Here is an 18,207-nt window from a genome sequence, read left to right as displayed (position 1 = left end):
TTTTGGATTATGTAACATTAAATTGTTTCTTCGATATTAAATCTTAGATAAGATGTTACACAACACAATACATGCCTAGACCCAACTAGACTAGCCTACGTGCCCTTTTTGAGGTTGGCCAACAATGGGCTATGGCCTATCACATGCTGAGGCATATGTTACGCCAATGCCTATGGCCCGAGGCTGAATCAATTTAGCAAATTGAATTTGGAATTCTTGTGACCTATTTCTTTGGGAGACAATGAGTTGGTTGAGGATTCTACTGCAAAGAGAAAGTTAGAAGGATCTTGGAGCAGAGAGTACCAGCTTATGCTTTGGTTCCTTTAAGATTGACAAGGATTGAAGTTAAAGTCTTGCTGTGATATTTTTTTGTTAGTTCGCCACAATATACTGGATGTATTGTGTAGTGTCATGGAGAAACTTTTAAAGTTATGTATTTGTTCAATCCATAGGATTCGTTATGTTTTCTGTTGTGTGGTGCAATGTGTTTTGTTTTGATGCTAATTGTTTTGATGCTATTTGTTCAATCCATAGGATTCGTTATGTTCTTGGATGCAGGTTTAGGAACTTTACTTTGTAATCTAGTTTGTAAAAATGGTATGCAAGGTAGTGGAGTGAAAATAGAAATGTACTCAAGCCTCTACCCCACTTATCCTCTCAGCCAAACCCAGCACCAGTAACCAAATCAGGATCATCCTCTAAAGCTGTTGGGGTCTGCATCTCAATCCTGTTTCAACATTTCCCATGTCTCTGAACGTCTTATGTGATGTTGATTGGGGCTCGGATCCCGATGATTCTACATTTGTTGCTTGTATCTTACTTTATATCATGATGGACTAAATATCGCAGCCTTTGCCTTGGCAACCTCTGAATTGTTGTTGATCCAATCTCTTATGATTGAACTTGTTCGATTCTCGCCTCTAACCATTCATAGTGACATGAACGCTACTGCCTTGGCTCATAATCCAGCTCTACATGGTAGCACAAAACACATGGAACTTGATTTGTTTTGTTTGTAAAACGGTCATTCAAAAGCAGTTTTGGGTTGTGCAAATATCATGCTCAAGGATCTCTCTCCTGCTAAATTTGAAGAATTCAGATCCAAACTCATTGTGTGTGATCCTCCTTCACTCTAAGCTGAGCTTGTAGGGGGCATTAAGGAATAGATTTCATTTAATATTGTTTGATTAGCCTAGGCCTATACCATTTTTGTAACAATCTTTCAATAGAAATTCTCAATTACAATACAATTAAATCCTCAGTCTTGCTCTTTACTTGTATCAATGATCTCAAAACTAACATTATTAGAAATCTAACAATGCCATACAAAGATATATAATTATAAAACATTGCTAACATAAAAAATAAATAGTTGGGGAAATTACCCCTATTGTTAACTTGTAATATATTAATATTCCTACACAAAATTAGAGGCTGCCTACATTTCATTACAAATATATTATTACTTATACTACTCAATATATCCGCGCAAAACAGAGGTACCTTGAACCATATGAAAAAAGTTAGAGGATACATCAAAAAGGTGATACTGAATAAATATATTTTGGCAGAAGCTATTTAAAAGTGTAAATTGAAATATATCTAGAGCTCCTTTGCCACTTTTACTTGCGCAACTTGCTTTGCTATAACAAGCATTGGTGATAAGTTAGTAATAGAAGAACCCTTCCTTCCAAATCAGCCCCCGAATCCCATTGGTGCTTTTGTTCTACTACCGCCTTCACCGTACATTTCATTCCACTTCCTCAACTCATTCATGCTTGTTGCATCATACACAACAGACGGACCCACCTACACATTTCAACGGCTCAGTTGTTTCATATTTCGAAAACTAAGGAAAAACATAAAATAATTTCTTAAACTAAATAGACCTCAAGATATCAGAGAGGTTCAATAAGAGTACAATAAGCTTTAAAAATGGTTAAAACAAGCAAAAACAATAAACTTAAATCAAACACTCATGTTTAAAAAACAAAGGGAAATTGCATTAAAAAGTGTCACAAATCAAATGTTATATACCTTTGATTTTGCTTGCACAAAATCATCCAAATTAAGAGGCCTTAATACCGAAGTTGTACCATCTTTTTCTCCCTGTGCAAGCCAAAAGATAGCATCATGTTAGTTAGCATCCAAACAAATCGGAGTAAGTGGCAGCGACGCCGCAGCTCTAAGTCAGCCTCCCTCCCATATTGGAGGTTTTTCATTTTTAACTATAAATTTTCCCGACATATGTTGATGAATGTGCATTTGTGGTTGTGAAATTTTTTAATATATGAAGTGAAAAATTGAAATCACAGCGAGAAATCCGAGCAAGTTTATTTATTGTGCGTTTATCAATTAAGAAACACACTTATATACCTTCTTTTCTTCTTCTAAGAGCTCTTGAACAGGTCTATATGCTGCAGCAACACATAGGTTCTGCCAAATATAAGAATGAAGCAGCATGAGATATACGACTTGAGACGGTTAACCAAAGAATATTATGCATTGAAGCAAAAGAAGCGCATGAGAATATTATTAATATTATTAGGCATTATGTTCGATCATGTGAGGAATCTAAGGGATGAGAGGTAATATAACGGGGCATTCTCAGTGAACCCTCCCCCCACACACAATTCCTTACGTGGTCCAGTATGGTGAATGAAATGTAGCAGTTCCTATTTAGTCACACTTGACGATGTTTACCTTCAAATCACTGCCAGAGTATCCTTCGGTCAAGTTAGCAAGTTTCCCATACTCAAATTCAGGATTGAGATTTTCTTTTGCAAGGAATATTCTTAGAATCTTCTTTCGATTTTCAGCATCTGGTAAATCAACATATATCCTAGACAAATGCAAGATCGGTTAGCAAAGAAAGTGTAATTTGTTTCCACTAATAATTACAAAAGTGTCACTTGTTTTCACTATTTTTAAAAATGTGATAACTGAGCAGAAGATTTATATTTTTTCTAGTTCCTGTTTTCACTAATAATCTCATTGTTGTCACTTTGTTTTCACCCTTCAGCAAATATTTCTCAGAGTAATCTTACACTTTACCTTCTTGGTAAACGACGAATAACAGCATCATCAAGATCGAATGGCCGGTTTGTTGCACCAAGAATGAGGATTCGTTGATTTTCTTTTGACCTCAATCCATCCCACGCTGCCATGAACTCGTTCCTCATTCTTCTAGTTGCCTCATGCTCAAAAGCACCACCTCGAGCACCAAGCAAACTGTCAACCTACAATATATTTCTAGTCAGAAATCAATTTTCTAAGTCATGATAGAGTAAGATAAACTGATAGAGCACTGACTTCCATACAACTTATTTAACAAAAGATGAAAGATTGCCAGTTTACTTCAGGTTTTTTTCCTCTTTTGAGAGTGCATTCCTAGAAAGTGGAAACTACTTTTTGGCATATATTAGTTTTTCTTTTCAAAACAAGTTTAAATGGAGATATTAAGAATTTTGGAATCCTTAAAGCTGCAAAATTCAATGTACCAGAAACAAGTACATTCTATTTCTAGAAAACCATGCATGTTTACAAAAAGCAAAACTAAAGACGAGAAAAGATAAGCATTCAGTCACTCACTTCATCAACAAATATAATGACAGGTGCAAGCTTGCTGGCAAATGAGAAAAGCGCTTTGGTTAGTTTTTCAGCATCTCCAAACCACTGTATCAGCAAAGAAACAAATATATATAGATATCACATAATAAACTCATGCGCCCTTAAACAACTGAAACAATTCATATAAAAAAATTAATGCAAAAACAAAAAGGAACTTGATAATATAAAAACTGGTTAACTTTAGACCCAATGGCTTATACTTAAGTATACTCATCTTTAGATTCTCTGGAATGTTTTCTTACTCATCTATGCTCCACTATGGTCAAATTTGTCATCAGACGGAGGTACTTAATAGGATTAATACAAATAACATGTTATAAACTATGAGAGACGGAGGTACTTAATAGGATTAATACAAATAACATGTTATAGACTATGAGAGACGGAGGTACTTAATAGGATTAATACAAATAACATGTTATAGACTATGAGAACTCGCACAGTCCTCCTGATGTAAATGTTATTAAGATCTACTTTAGACCAATGCCCAAATTTTTGTTGCAATAAACTTATCAACTGAAAAGGGCAGATGAACTATAATAATATTACCTTTGATGTAAGGGTAGAACCGGTAATGCTGATAAAATTTGCACCGGCTTCTGTTGCAAGTGCCTTGGCCAGAAGAGTTTTCCCAGTGCCAGGAGGACCAAAAAGTAATATTCCTTTGCAGGGCTGAAATATGTATCTTCAAATTTATTACACACGACAAAAGAAAAGAACAAAATTGATTTTGTTGCACTCAGAAAGCATACAAGAAACAAGGACCATTACCCGCAACAGGTTTCCGTGAGAGAAAAGCTCAGGCCTTCTCATTGGAAGAATAACAAGTTCCTGAAGTGCTGTCTTAACATTTTCAAGAGCCCCTATGTCATCAAACTGCACCCCAATTTCACCAGGAGGTACAACAGCTGAAATGAAATTGCTCTCAAACTCATCCTTTGCAAGGCTCTGTTACCAAATATTTGAGTGATCAAACTCAACATATAAAAAGACCCTGAACTTAGGATTACTTATAAGTTACAAAAAAATAAACCACCTTGAGGTTCTGAGACGGTTTTCGTGACATAGTTTCCATGCCTTTCATCCTTGAGATCGCAATTTCAAGACTTCACACAAGGGAATGAACAAGCAAATGAGATTTAAATTCTGCCTTAAATATATATAATAGAATGATACGATTTACACATATACCTTTCGCGAGGTAGGCACAATCTTTCTCCTTTAACAGAAGGAAGCAGGCATGACGACAAGTAATGATTTTTTGCCCAGCCAACAACTTTTTCAGCTTCTGAAAACAAAATTAAACGACACAAGTCATGAAATGTAAATACATGAAGTTTGACTGTGGCAAATGTTAATGAGTGCCTATATAGGGAACGTGCTAAAGATTAAAATGTTGTACTTAATGTAAAGAGTAACGATTTATAAGTTCCCTATGTACTAAATGTTGTACATCTCATTAAAAACTTGCAACTTTATAAAATTCCTTCACAATATCCCTTAAGAAACTTTTTCATAGGCAAATGTTAGTTTTAGAACATTATAAAATATCTTATAATATCTTTTATATTATATTAGAATATCTTAGTTATTTTCTAGGATCAATTTATATTCATAGAGATATATTAGAATATCTCTCATTATTTATTGTGATTTATTTCTGATTTAGGGTTGAGTCTATGTTTCTATATAAATAGAGATTAATATTGATTCTTTTGTAATCAAGTAAGCATTAAACTATTATCAATAATATTCAAACCCTTATTATTTTCTCTCCTCCTTTTTTCTAAAATCCCACAACTTCAACATGGTATCTAGAGCCTATTTCGATCCTCCTTGAATGATCCCGCCTTTATTCCGCTGCCGAGTTTCCAACAGTTAGGGAATACAATCATAGTTTCTCTTTTCCAACATTTTGACATGTTTCACTCGTTTTCGACACGTTTCGCTCGTTTTCCGTTCACTTCGCTATTGCCGCCGCTGCTACTATTTTCAGCAAATTTTCCTGCGAACAACGTCATCATCTTCAGATCAGGTCATGCCCGAAAGCGTGTCGCCAAAAGCCGTCACACACGCTCTCACGCGTTGCTAATCTCTCACGCGAGTAGATCTGTCGTCACCGTCTGCTGTCGACCGTCATTGTTGGAAAAGTTTTCCGACACAACCACTTCCATTGTGTGCAGAATTGCCCAATCTACACAATCCAGATTTTTTTAGGTCAAAAGTTGCTCCACGCATGCTCATGTGCCTCCAAGATTTGCTGTGTTCATCTCACCCGCCGCCACCAACAGCCTCAAGCTCAGGCGCGTCAATCTGCCTTCAGACATAATGTTTCAATCGTTTAGATTGAGTTTTCCTTTCTGGTTTCAAATCTGTTATGTTTTTCTTCCGAGCCACATGCATACAGTTTGGCAATTTGTCCCAAATACACTGGCCCTATATTTGTCCCAGATGTATTGGCCTTGCCTTTCTCTCCCCGAAGCATGTCTCTCTCTCCTTGAAGCAAATTCAAGTTTAAATATTTTGAGTCTCTGATATTATTGGTTTGAAGCTTCCAAATGCAGTTTTTAGAAGAACGGACCTTGCTTTGTTCAATTGCTTGCCATGAATTTCTCTCAGGCTGATGATCATTCCAGCTATCTGGCTAGACTGTATTTACAGCAATTCTCTCCGACTTCACCTGCATCCCTGAGTTGCCTTTCCATTTTTTTTTATTATTTTGTGGATCAAAACATTGTTTTCTTGTAACAAGCTAAAACTTAGTAAGTTTTAGCTTGAGGGGGAGTGTTAGAATATTATAAAATATCTTATAATATCTTTTATATTATATTAGAGTATCTTGAGTTATTTTCTAGGATCAATTATATTCATAGAGATATCTTAGAATATCTCATTATTTATTATGATTTATTCCTGATTTAGGGTTGAGTCTATGTTTCTCTATAAATAGAGATTAATATTGAGTCTTTTGTAATCAAGTAAGCATTAAACTATTATCAATAATATTCAAACCCTTATTATTTTCTCTCCTCTTTCTCTCTAAAATCCCACAACTTCAACCGTTAGTATGTTATGTTAGTAGTTGGAGTTTGAACATAGGATCTCCTTCTCAAACTCATTCAGGTGTTCCAACTCAACCACTTGAGCTACGACTTAGGGAACTTATTACTACGATCCTTTGATGATATAAGTAACTAATTTGATGTAGTTAAACTAAGTATTTTTGACATTGACATGGTTTAGACAAGATGCTAGACTACAAAATATATTTTTATCCTCCTTGTGGTTTAAAGAAACAAGGTCTTTCCCGAAGTTTTCATTGACAGTATTGCAAAGGGATTGCAGGGTTCAGTTGAGATGATGCTTATTGTTTCCCCTTACTATCTTTAAGAGGATTACTGCTCTACAATTGTATTCCCTTTCTTTCTAATAAAATATTTTATAAACCTTCATGGTGGACATATCTCGGAGACGGACACGCCTAGAACGGGTGTCGAAAACCCGTTATCAGTGTCCAATTAAAAAAATTTGTGGCTCAGACACGGCTAGAACACAGGCCAAGAGAATGACCTGACACGTACTCATAGATTGACACTTCTCGGTTTTTAAAATAGAAAAAAATAACTTCTTTAGATAAAGTCGACTCTATTATATTTTAAATATTAAAATACAATAGGACTTAACTATTAGTTTTAAGAGACATGATTCCTCTTCTTTATCTTGGGATTATTTCATCATGTCTTGGTGTCTGTGTCATGTCCAGTGCCTATGTCAGAGTTGGTGCTTCATAGGTGGAAACTATTTCAAGTTGATCAACATTGAAAGAGATAAAGATGTAATACATGAGGAAGAAAAAACAACGAAAAACTCAAAATTAGCTTAAAATTTATGGTGTCCATCTCATCAATCATCAACCAACCAATCAATTGAACTACTAATACTTAAATCAAGTACTCAATTAACAAATATATTTGAACTACTGATCAAACATTAAAGCTTATTTTTGAGCCACTTGTTTTAGTCATCACTCAATTTCATATCAGTGTTCTAATTCAGTAAAACAACCACTACATCCATTGTGATTAAAATGTCCATGATGAAGAAAAGAAAAAAGCACAAAACAAAACAAAAACAAGTGAAACAGCTTTGAAATTAGCTAATCTCTTACTTTGCTTTGTTAAAATGATTCCTTCAGTATTCACTTGCAAGAGATCCATGCACGATAACTGATATTCTTCAAGAACCTGCAACATAAAATCCAGCTATAAATGCTTAATATTGATGGTGTAAAATGCATTCATATAAAACATACTCCAAGGGAGACACACTTGACATATATATTTCGCCTCTACGAAAATGACAGTTTATTATTGATCTCTATTTACATTTTATTTGTTGTCCCTGCATTAACAAAAATATTGTGCTTTTAGTCCCTCACCAATCACCAGAGACTAAAAGTACATTTTTTTTTTATTTTGTTCAAGGAACAAAAAAAAACTAAACAAGAAACAAAACCTGCGTACAACAATTTTATTGAGACAAAACATATTTGACACTGCACATACATATATATCATCAAAGTAACAATATAAGCTTCAGAAAACTAAGAATCACCTTTCGTAGTTCATTCAAATTACTACGTGAAATCACAATTTTCCTATCTTCCTCGAGTTGTTTTTTGAATACTGTCTGTAGATTCTCATCCTGTAATGCATCATACAGAATAGATGAAACCAAGACATAAACAACGCAGATGATAGATAGATATGCAGACCAAAAAGAAAATTAGCAGCAACATATTCAAATCCTTCTTATCAAATTGTAAATAATGTCAATAGCTTAATAATCCTCAATCTAAAACCTTAAAGAAGACACAAATACAATCAACAGTGAAACCGATATGAAATTTCCGTTTGAAAATGTTTCTATTTTCAACTTTCATTTACTTTTAATTACAACAATGAAGCATTGTTTACTTCCACGTTGTTCCTTGTTTTCGAAGATATATTTAGAAACATAGATACAGATGCAAATACACCATTTATTCTTCTATTATGATATGATTCCAAATATATGTCTGACTTGTCTTGATAATGAATACAAATTTCCTCCATGATACTTGTATATTGCCATTTATGTAATTGTTTGTACAGTGGTGGGGATAGTGTACTGAGAATCTGAGATGTTCAAATTTTAAATGTTTAATATTGGTGTTTGACATGTGTCAGAAGCCTCTAAGTATTAGTACTTCATAGTATAGCAAAATTATTACCTTTGATGGTTACCTTATGCGGATGCAAATACAAAACAATTACCTTATGTGGATGCAAATACAAAACAATTACCTTTGGTGGATGCACACACAAAACATTAGAGAAGAGCTTGTTAATTTCATCATCTTCTGATGTCTTTCCCCCCTTAAACCCATCAGTCAGCCGCTTCAAAGAAAGAGGCTGTTGACAAATATGAAAAGGAATTTAATAATAGGACCAAAAAGATAATTTTGGTGATTTCAATAATGCAACTATTATGATTTTATTGACCACTGATTTCTTAATCCATATTCAAACAGAAAGTGATTCAACAGAAGCATAATTTGAACCCAAAACTATATTACCATAGACAATTGGAAGGAATGCATAAATTTATAAAAAAGAGAAAAAAAACATTACCAGCTTAGCCACACGTCCAAAGTTTGGAAGTATCATAGTCTGTCAAACATTGCATATGATCAAAGAGGAAAGTTAATATTAAAATGATATTATTTGCTAAATGAAATAAAATGCATTTGAGCCGGACATTTAGAATATATTAATTCATGACGAAAAAATAGTAAGTGATACTTACAAATTGTTCTTTCTCTTTTGTTCCTGAATGAACTTTATTTTGCCCGCAAATCAATACTACGGGGCCAGATAACCGGTCAAACATCTCCTCAACCTTGTGAAAAAACTCATTTCGGTTGGATTTAGGAACTGATTTATGCAGCCACTGTGAACTATCCGGAAAATAGACTATAAGAGGCTTTTTGGTATTCAAAACCTGCAAAAGCAACAGTCATGGGTCACCTATCATTAAAACAAGATTTTGATTCTCTTATTATGAGATTTCAAAACATAGAAAAATACCAAAACACTGTACCTCACATAAAGCCTCCACTGCTATGTAGCAATCCTGTGACTGAGCATCAAGATCATTCTCAATGTCCTTAACTGTTTGAAAATAAATAAAAAATTAAAAGTCTTAGTTTGAAAACATAAAAATCTTAGATTAAAAAATCTATATAAGAGCTGACACAATATTTTCGAAGTCCTAACAATCAACTAAACATAGAAAATATATGGAAGCTGACTTTAAAAGTTAAGATTGAAGTTCTTCAATGTTTTGAATAAGAAAAATGTACCATGTATCCAATAAATTGGTGGTTTTGCACGATCATTGTTAGAGTTTTCCACCTCACTTTCATTGGCCTTTTCTTCATTAACATCCAAGATGACAGCAACTCGGTCTCCATTAACCTCATATACCTCTCCTCTCTGACCATTACTTAAAGGCCTGCAATATATTCACAGTTGGTTAATTTCCAAAAAAGCAAAACAGGCAAGCTATATAAGCATCTCTGAAACCTATAATTCTCATTTGCATGCAATACGTTGTGTATATATCAATATAAAATAATTTAAAGGGTGAAATTAATAAAATGAATCCTATACATCCTACTACCAATTAGTATTATACCTTAGTATCAAATATAAAATCAATGACCAGAAAAGGAAAATACAAATACAACAACTAAGCCTTATCCCAATAAGTAGGGTCAGCAGAAAAGGAAAATACAAATACATGCAGAAAAAACATACAACGGGACCAAAGAAGCAATATATAAAATCACAATTTGCGAATATTGCAAATTTGCAACATGCAAATAGAAAGCAATGTTACATTACATTTAGGGCAAGACATTTCATCCTTTGGAATTTTATTTGTAATACCAATAAATAACAAGAATTATAAAAAAAATACACATCAAAATGCAAGCCATTGATTATGCCTTCTGCCCTGATAAAATATTCAAATGAATAATCAAACTATTCAACAGATGCATAAAGAAAATGAAAAAATTATTAATACAAACTTATTCCTAATTCATATTGTTCTGACTCTGTGCCCCATCACTTCACAAAGGAACTCACATAATTTCCTCAAAGAAATTAAATAAGGAAATAAGATGACATATATATCCCAATTCAATGTAAAATTAAGTAAAAAAACCCGACAAAATGATTAATAGGTAAATATCAGATCAGATAGCAATAAAAAGCATAAACTTTTCACACACCCAAAATAGAAGCAGAAACCTAAAGCAGATTGTCAGCATTGATGTTAACATTGCATTGACATGACAAGTTACTGTTAGCCATAAGTTAAATTGTGTTGTAAAATAATAGGGAGAGGAGAAATAGATAAAGAGTTTATCACGGTTCAACCTTTGGCAAACTATAGACCGAACCATGAACATAATAGAAGTAATTAGCTATGATAAATGGAAAATATAAGGAGTAACTGCGCAACCTGATCCCAATACAACCAATTACTAACTCGAATTCACAACAATTTACAATTTAAATACTGATTTCCAACATACTCATATCACTATAAAATTCCTAGGTGGGTTGGAATTGCATTCTTTTTGGACCGGGCTTTGGTCGGCACCGAAAAAAAGCAGTTTAAACATTTAAATCAAAAATAAATTTTAGGAAAATGCCAAAAGGTTCGAAAGAGGCACGTAACAGTTTTGACTTCTACACATATGGAAGACTTATAAACCCACCTGCCATGTATAATAGTATACGCATTAGTTGGACCATCAGATGTCGGTATCTTCCCCAGTACGATCCTGTGATAAAATTATATATGACAATGTCAGGTGAGTGCTAACTCAAAGGCCTATGGGGATGACGTATTGGTTTCTCAAGGAAGAGCTAGGGCGACTTTCCTAGAATCACACCTGCAGCACTTCAAATATTTGTGAACCTGCGAATTGTTGTCTTATAGTGCCTATCTTCCGAGCTATATTACATTTCATGTTTCACTCAGAATAAAGATTTTGAAATGTAGTTTTTGGACAGAACATGGGCTTCATAGCTACTTGGTTACTATGTTCCAAGACAGTCACCAAAACTACAACTATTCATAAGTTAATAATTACATGACTTGCAGTCACTACCTGAGTTTGCATAAAACACACTTAAGTAGATAATCTTAGAACTTACTGTAATCATGTAAAAATGAAAGTATGAAACATTATTTAAAGCAAAACTATGACATAAATAAAATCATTTACCAATTATTGACATACATAATTCCACCACAAGATTAAAAGATAGGGACAAAGAAGTCCAAGAAACCATATACACACTTTGATGATGCAAACAATTAATAGACTATTTAGAAATCAGATTATCATATGAAGAACTTCTATTTTTAGTTCTTTAAAGGACTGTGGCACACCATAGGCTCGTAATAAAGAAACACAAGATACATGTTCCTAAAAATCGTATATATTGAAATTAATCAGCATAGGAAAACACTTGGGATAAAATTCCCCCATTTCACATAATTAAAAAAGAAAAATAAAAAAAAAATAAAAAATAAAAAATAAAACATAGATTTGGGATTCATATAAGTCAAGTCTACCGCCATTCAACAATACCGCTTCTAGAATTTGGGCTTGGGACCAAATTCAACTCCACAAAACTAACATGGAACTTTCAACACACCCCTTCACACTCAAGATTAGACATCTAAAATGTGGACTAATGTGTCGGATTTGTCGGAATAACATGAAACACCATCACACCTGGGACATCTGAGGTGTGGACAAATGAGGGTGGAATAACAGGGATCTAAGCCCAATAAAAGATCTAGCAAAGGCTTTGATACCATTTCAGAATTTGGGCTTGGAGCATAACTAAACACCGCAAAACCGACTTAGTAGGTGAAGACTTCCCAAGCTTTATAAGACCTAAGCCATATCTTTATTCTGTAGTCATTGTGGAACTTTCAACAATTACTAGAGCCACCTTCGTAGCCACTGCCAAAGCAACAGCCAACAGGCAGAAAAAGAAAATAATACATTTCATCCAACTAGGGAATTAAGAATTTCATCCAAAACCAAGTTTTGATTTCATCAACATTAAATCCCAACTATTCATTGAGAATCCTTGTAAGTATAGCCTATAACACTTCCAATGAGTAGTTTATGCAGTTCTCTAGTGTGCAACGTCTCCATCAATAAGAGGTCTCTTTACTCGTGTGTCATTACATGTTTTCTTCAATAAATCAAAAGAATGTCTCAACACAAACGACAAAAAATGAAATTTGTACGAGACAAAGGAACACAAAGTAAGCATCTCCCATCCTAAGGGTAGAAGGAAGAATTGTTTCATTACCTATCATCAGCCGTAACTTGTACAGAAGGCCCAATGTACTTCACACGATCACCTACACATTTGTAACAAGGCGGTCACGTAAACAGTTATATGAATGTTGATACAAATGGGAAAATGAAAGTAAATAGCTTAGAAGACTATATTATATGAAGTTTTCAACATCTTCGTTCAATATCATCAGACCAGAATGACATTCAAAACTATCATTAACTTCCATCAAAAATACAAATCAAGCTGTACAATACTATCCCTGCTAGAATGAGGACAATTAACATTTTAGTTTGGATTACAGGTAGAAAAGTAGAAAATCGTATACAGCAAGATCATATGTATGATCAAAGTTCCACCTAGTTGAAAATGTTACCTTTTCTGAGCTCACATCCACTTTTATCAGATGACTTGGCATCATTAGAATTAGAAGATGCAGAACTCTCTTCTCCTCCGGTCACCATCTGCCATAAGATTTCAGGGTAGGATGTAAGATCTCAAACTATTTGTCATAACTAAATGAATTCAAAGTTTTTATACTAGTGCTTATTAAGTAATCTTCATAGAAGACGAACACAAGTTTTAAGAAAGTTAATACCAAATATATATGATAACATTAAACTTTATTTTAAATAAGACTAACTCACAGAATTGCCAAAAAAAATTAACCTTTACCCTTACAATCCAACTAAAGTTTAATTTAACACTAAAAAACTGGAGTTTGCTAAAAAATCATGATATACTCGTTTTCAACCTCCCTTAACACAAATTCATCAATAAGTAGAAATTAACACTGGCATCAGAATACCACAACTTTAAACATCCATCATCTTAAGTTTAATTCTACGCACTAAAAGTTTCCAAGGTTACCAGAACCAGATACTTCATCTTATCACAGCTACAAAATCCAAATAAATTAAATAAATTAAAAAAAAATCCATTATTTGAAAACAGATAACTGTATATACCTTCTCAAATTCTTCAACATTGTAAGGGACAAGTTTCTTAACAGCGGCTTTAACTTTTTTAAGGGCTGCTTCAGCAGTTGCTAGGGCATCTTCATTATCACTTGCATCTGACTTCGCTTCAGCACTGCTTGTCCACTCTTCTTCATTACTAGCATCATTATCATCATCATTCTCAGACTCTAGATCACCCTCTTCTCCAGATTCTGCATTATCATCATCAGATTCATAGTCTGATGATTGATCATCATCAATATCCTGCATAAAAATTCAGATGATATAATTTTATTTTTATTTTTGCTTTATAGCACCGGTACTATTGTAATAAGAAACCATTGAATGACTTCTAATTTCTTCCGGAACTTACATAAGGAGCAAGGATGCTGCTGTCAAGCACCAACAGTGGAACTTGTAAATCTTGTGCAAGAGCTCTAACTAATCTCTCGCGATAGAGCTCAGTCCCTGAAAATAGAAAGACAACATAAACATTACGATTCTTGTGAGTTGTGTATGCAGGTGAAAAAGCTTCCAGAGTAAACATTAATTAAAAAGAGTAAGCAAGGACAAAAATAGTATAGTAAATTACAGACCGGGAATGCTCTGAAGCAATATTCTCCCACTTGAAGATGCAAGGTGAGTGCCATAAGACTTAGTAAACTTATTATGTCGCAAATGGGAAGCAGCACATTCCATCAGAAGATTTTTGGAATGCTCACTACAGATGGAAATGTATGACATAAGTCCGCAATAAATTTCAAATACGAAAAGTTATTAAATCACAAAAAGAATAGTGAATAGGAACGTTTAGGTACTTGATGTGATAAGGAAATGTGTCCCAAGAAATGTTTATTTTCTCCCATGGAACAATTCTTCTTAGAAACTCATTCTTAAACTTATCTCTTCGTGTCAAAAATGGTGATTCTTTCTTTTTACTTTCTATAGCAAGCTTCTCATTGTTAAGCCATTCCTCTTGATCCTGCTCTCCAAGACGTGCATGCGCATTGCTGAATTTAATAACATCTTCCCCAGCCTTCTCTAGCTGATTCTTCCCCTTATCAAAATTAGCTCCATCATTAACATGGACTTGTTTATTCTCACTTGCACTACTTTCATCGCTTTCGGAACTAAAAGCTTGTATCTGAGTACTCCTAAGAGAAAAACTAGGCCTTTTGTTCAGACCAGCAAAACTATGTTTAGATGAATCTGAACCTAAAAGATGTCTTCTGAAAATACCGCCGTGTGAAGAATATTCTTTCACGGTGGTCTTAGGTGACAAAGACTGAAAGCAATGATGATCAGAGAATTTAGGCCTAAAGAAGTATTTTGATGGCTGCAACAGCAAAGCCCATCTTCGATCTCTGCACTGTATTCTCCTCAAGTACATTGAAATTACTGCCTTTCTCCAACTTTAACTGCGATGCAGAAGAATCCAATCCATTAGATAATTCATAGTCATAAAACTGAGAGTTCAGTAGTTCTAATAATTAAACTGCAACTTAGAATATGGTAATCAATTCACACACATAGCATCAGATAGATATCTGCAAAAACAGGAAAAAGAATTGGTATACATTGTGATCGTATAGAACACAACACCAAAAGTGAATTGCTATACTAGTGTTCACTACATTATATTGCATCTCTATTTCATTAGGAAATAATGTTACTAAAAAAATACCTCACATACAAATGAACTAGTTCATTGAAAAGCAACATTCATGTAGAAAATTCTAACTCACATCACATGCAAGTAAAGGTAATGCTGAGATCACAGATGTTCACTTAGTAAAACAAAAACAAGAAAAATACTCATTAAATTTAGTTTAGATACTTCAACTCTTAAATATTCTATTTTAAGACTAATTAAACAGATAAATAAAAATTATATATTACTTATTTGGATTAGGTTGATAATATAACTGGAGATAAGTTATTGTGAGTTTATGGCAATTCCTACGACCCTCATTCCAAAATATAGAACTGCCAACTTCTAAGCCAACAAAACAATGACATGACAAAATCCAACTCCTAGTTCCAAATTTCCAATCCTCGACTCTGATTCAGAGTCGACAAATAGGGAATGCCTAAATTAACAGGTCCACTTCACTCATAGAGAATATAAAGCACAGTTATGCAAAGTATACACTGATCATTTCAAAATCAAAGTAAGCCATACATAAGCAACAAACAATACTGTTATTTATAAACGTCAAATATATTGTATTCGTATCTTCGGCTGAAAAGGAAACAATTCATGAATCCCCCTGTTGATACAAAAGGACCTTATGAAAAAATGCACATTCTACAAGTGCCAACAATTACATAAATTTCCTCATAAAAGATCCAAATACAATATTAAATATTTTTGTAATCATAACAATAGGTATAAAAAAAAAATTACAAATCACTTAATGTTTCAATTCAAAATACAAAACACAAGATCCACCTAAAGCTCCTCGTTGCAGCTCCAACAAAAAAAACTCACTTAATGTTTCAATTCAAAATACAAAACACAAGATCCACCTAAAGCTCCTCGTTGCAGCTCCAACAAAAAAAACTCAGAATATTAAAAAAAAAAATCATATGTAATAAGAAGAAATAGGAGAATAAAAAAACATCGATAAATAGGTGAAACCAAAAGAATACATTGGGGAGGGGGAAGAAAGAGACCTGTTTGGATTTGTTGTTTGTGAAGAACGAGGTCAAAATTGGGCCATAAGATGAGGGCGAAAGAATGTGCGAGACAAACGTTGAGGTTCAGATAATAGAACTTATTAGGAAAAGCTCTTTTTCGTGTGTTGTGTGTTGTGAATGAGTTGTGAATTGTGAGTGCAAACAGTGTTTGTGAAACTGTAACTGGTTCCCCTCGTGCGTCGTAGGTCTGTTGCTGACCCAGGTTTATCTTAGGCCCAACTTAAGTTGGCCCATTTATTCCTGGATCATCTCTTCTTTGTATGAAGAACACTGCTATTGGTACTCCCATTTTTTCAACTACCCCCGTTTTTGTTTTATCCCTTTTTTTATGGTTTATTCTTTTATCCCATTTTGACCCGAAGGTATATTTTTCGTTTGGAATATATACTTTCGAAAGGAATTTAAAATATATTTTTTGAAACGGAAACTTCAAATATATTTTTATGGAAATTTTTTTATTGTTGTTTATTGAGAGTTTATCTATCTCAAAATATATTTATAAATAGACACAAAAAAAGCCTAATATTGCGTGAATAGGTTAAATAAAATCGGAAATTGTTAGAATTTTATTCTCACATACAATTTGTTTAAGGTCACAAATTTATTCAATTTGTTCAATTGAACCTTAATCAATTTGTTTAATATCGGATCCTTATTCAATTTATTCACTTAGTTTCACAATTTTTAAAAAAAATTAAAATTATTTTATCTTAGTATTAATTGACAATTTTAATTGAAATATAAAGCATTTTACACTTTCAATTGCAAGAGAAATCAAATTTGCACAAATAATTCTACATGAAATAAAAGATAAAATCCAATTATAAAATTTTAGAATGTATTGATTGTATAGCAAATTTGTTCCAAACCTTACAATTATATGTGCCTTTTACTCTAAAAATTAAGAAATAATCCTTTAAAGTGGGATAATGGTATGATCCATTATGACTTTAAAACAAATAATTAAGAGGTTTCATTATTAATACATGTAAATACATAGGTGAATATTCCTTGACTTCAGGAGAAATTATATGAGTTATTCAATTTGATAACTATGAATTTTATCCAATTCAACCCTAAAAAAAAAAAAAAATATTATTGATCAAATCAACTTCATAATTCAACGGTCAAATTACACGTTTTTATTTAGTAAAATTTATTATTCCATCATACAAAATTTAATATAAATCTAAAATAACTAGTTACATAATCTAATAATTGATATTTATTTATATTTTTTAAAATAAATATACATTAATTAATAATTAATGAATATAGTATCAAATAACTTTTGAATTTTATAAATATTTGTGCAATTGATCTCACATAACTTCAATCTCAACGTATGTTTTCGAGATTTATATTGAATATTTAGATTATTATTTTATAATTTGTATTGAATATTTAGATAATTATTTTATAATTTATGAAGTTCTGAATATATTAAAATAAATATACATTAATTAATAATTAATTAA

General features: G+C 33.0%; 1 protein-coding gene across 4 annotated transcripts; it reads right to left on the bottom strand.

Annotated features, from left to right (window-relative positions):
- Positions 1–1,336: 1,336 nt before the first annotated feature.
- LOC101502578 (uncharacterized) lies at positions 1,337–16,867 on the bottom strand. 4 transcript variants are annotated; one of them, XM_012717251.3, is made up of 25 exons: positions 16,706–16,867; positions 14,848–15,447; positions 14,626–14,750; positions 14,403–14,497; positions 14,039–14,293; positions 13,447–13,534; positions 13,083–13,134; positions 11,462–11,527; positions 10,034–10,185; positions 9,772–9,842; positions 9,478–9,672; positions 9,303–9,341; positions 8,976–9,083; positions 8,245–8,334; positions 7,799–7,874; positions 4,822–4,918; positions 4,667–4,736; positions 4,402–4,578; positions 4,180–4,302; positions 3,592–3,675; positions 3,055–3,239; positions 2,704–2,842; positions 2,377–2,436; positions 2,038–2,109; positions 1,337–1,809 (listed from the first exon to the last, which is right to left on the bottom strand). In XM_012717251.3, exons 2-25 carry the CDS (start codon positions 15,417–15,419, stop codon positions 1,696–1,698), a joined length of 3,105 nt encoding a protein of 1,034 aa, XP_012572705.1. In that variant the 5' UTR covers positions 15,420–15,447; positions 16,706–16,867; the 3' UTR covers positions 1,337–1,695. The 4 variants fall into 4 exon arrangements, with proteins under 4 accessions (XP_012572705.1, XP_027191016.1, XP_073226140.1 ...); XM_027335215.2 differs by lacking the exon at positions 16,706–16,867 and adding an exon at positions 16,482–16,634; XM_073370039.1 differs by lacking the exon at positions 16,706–16,867 and adding an exon at positions 16,444–16,501.
- Between the last annotated feature and the right edge of the window lie 1,340 nt (positions 16,868–18,207).

Source organism: Cicer arietinum, chromosome 6 (assembly GCF_000331145.2).
Source record: "Cicer arietinum cultivar CDC Frontier isolate Library 1 chromosome 6, Cicar.CDCFrontier_v2.0, whole genome shotgun sequence".
NCBI lineage: Eukaryota > Viridiplantae > Streptophyta > Magnoliopsida > Fabales > Fabaceae > Cicer > Cicer arietinum.
Note: the sequence above shows the minus strand (reverse complement) of the source record. Positions and strands in the feature narration are given on the sequence as shown.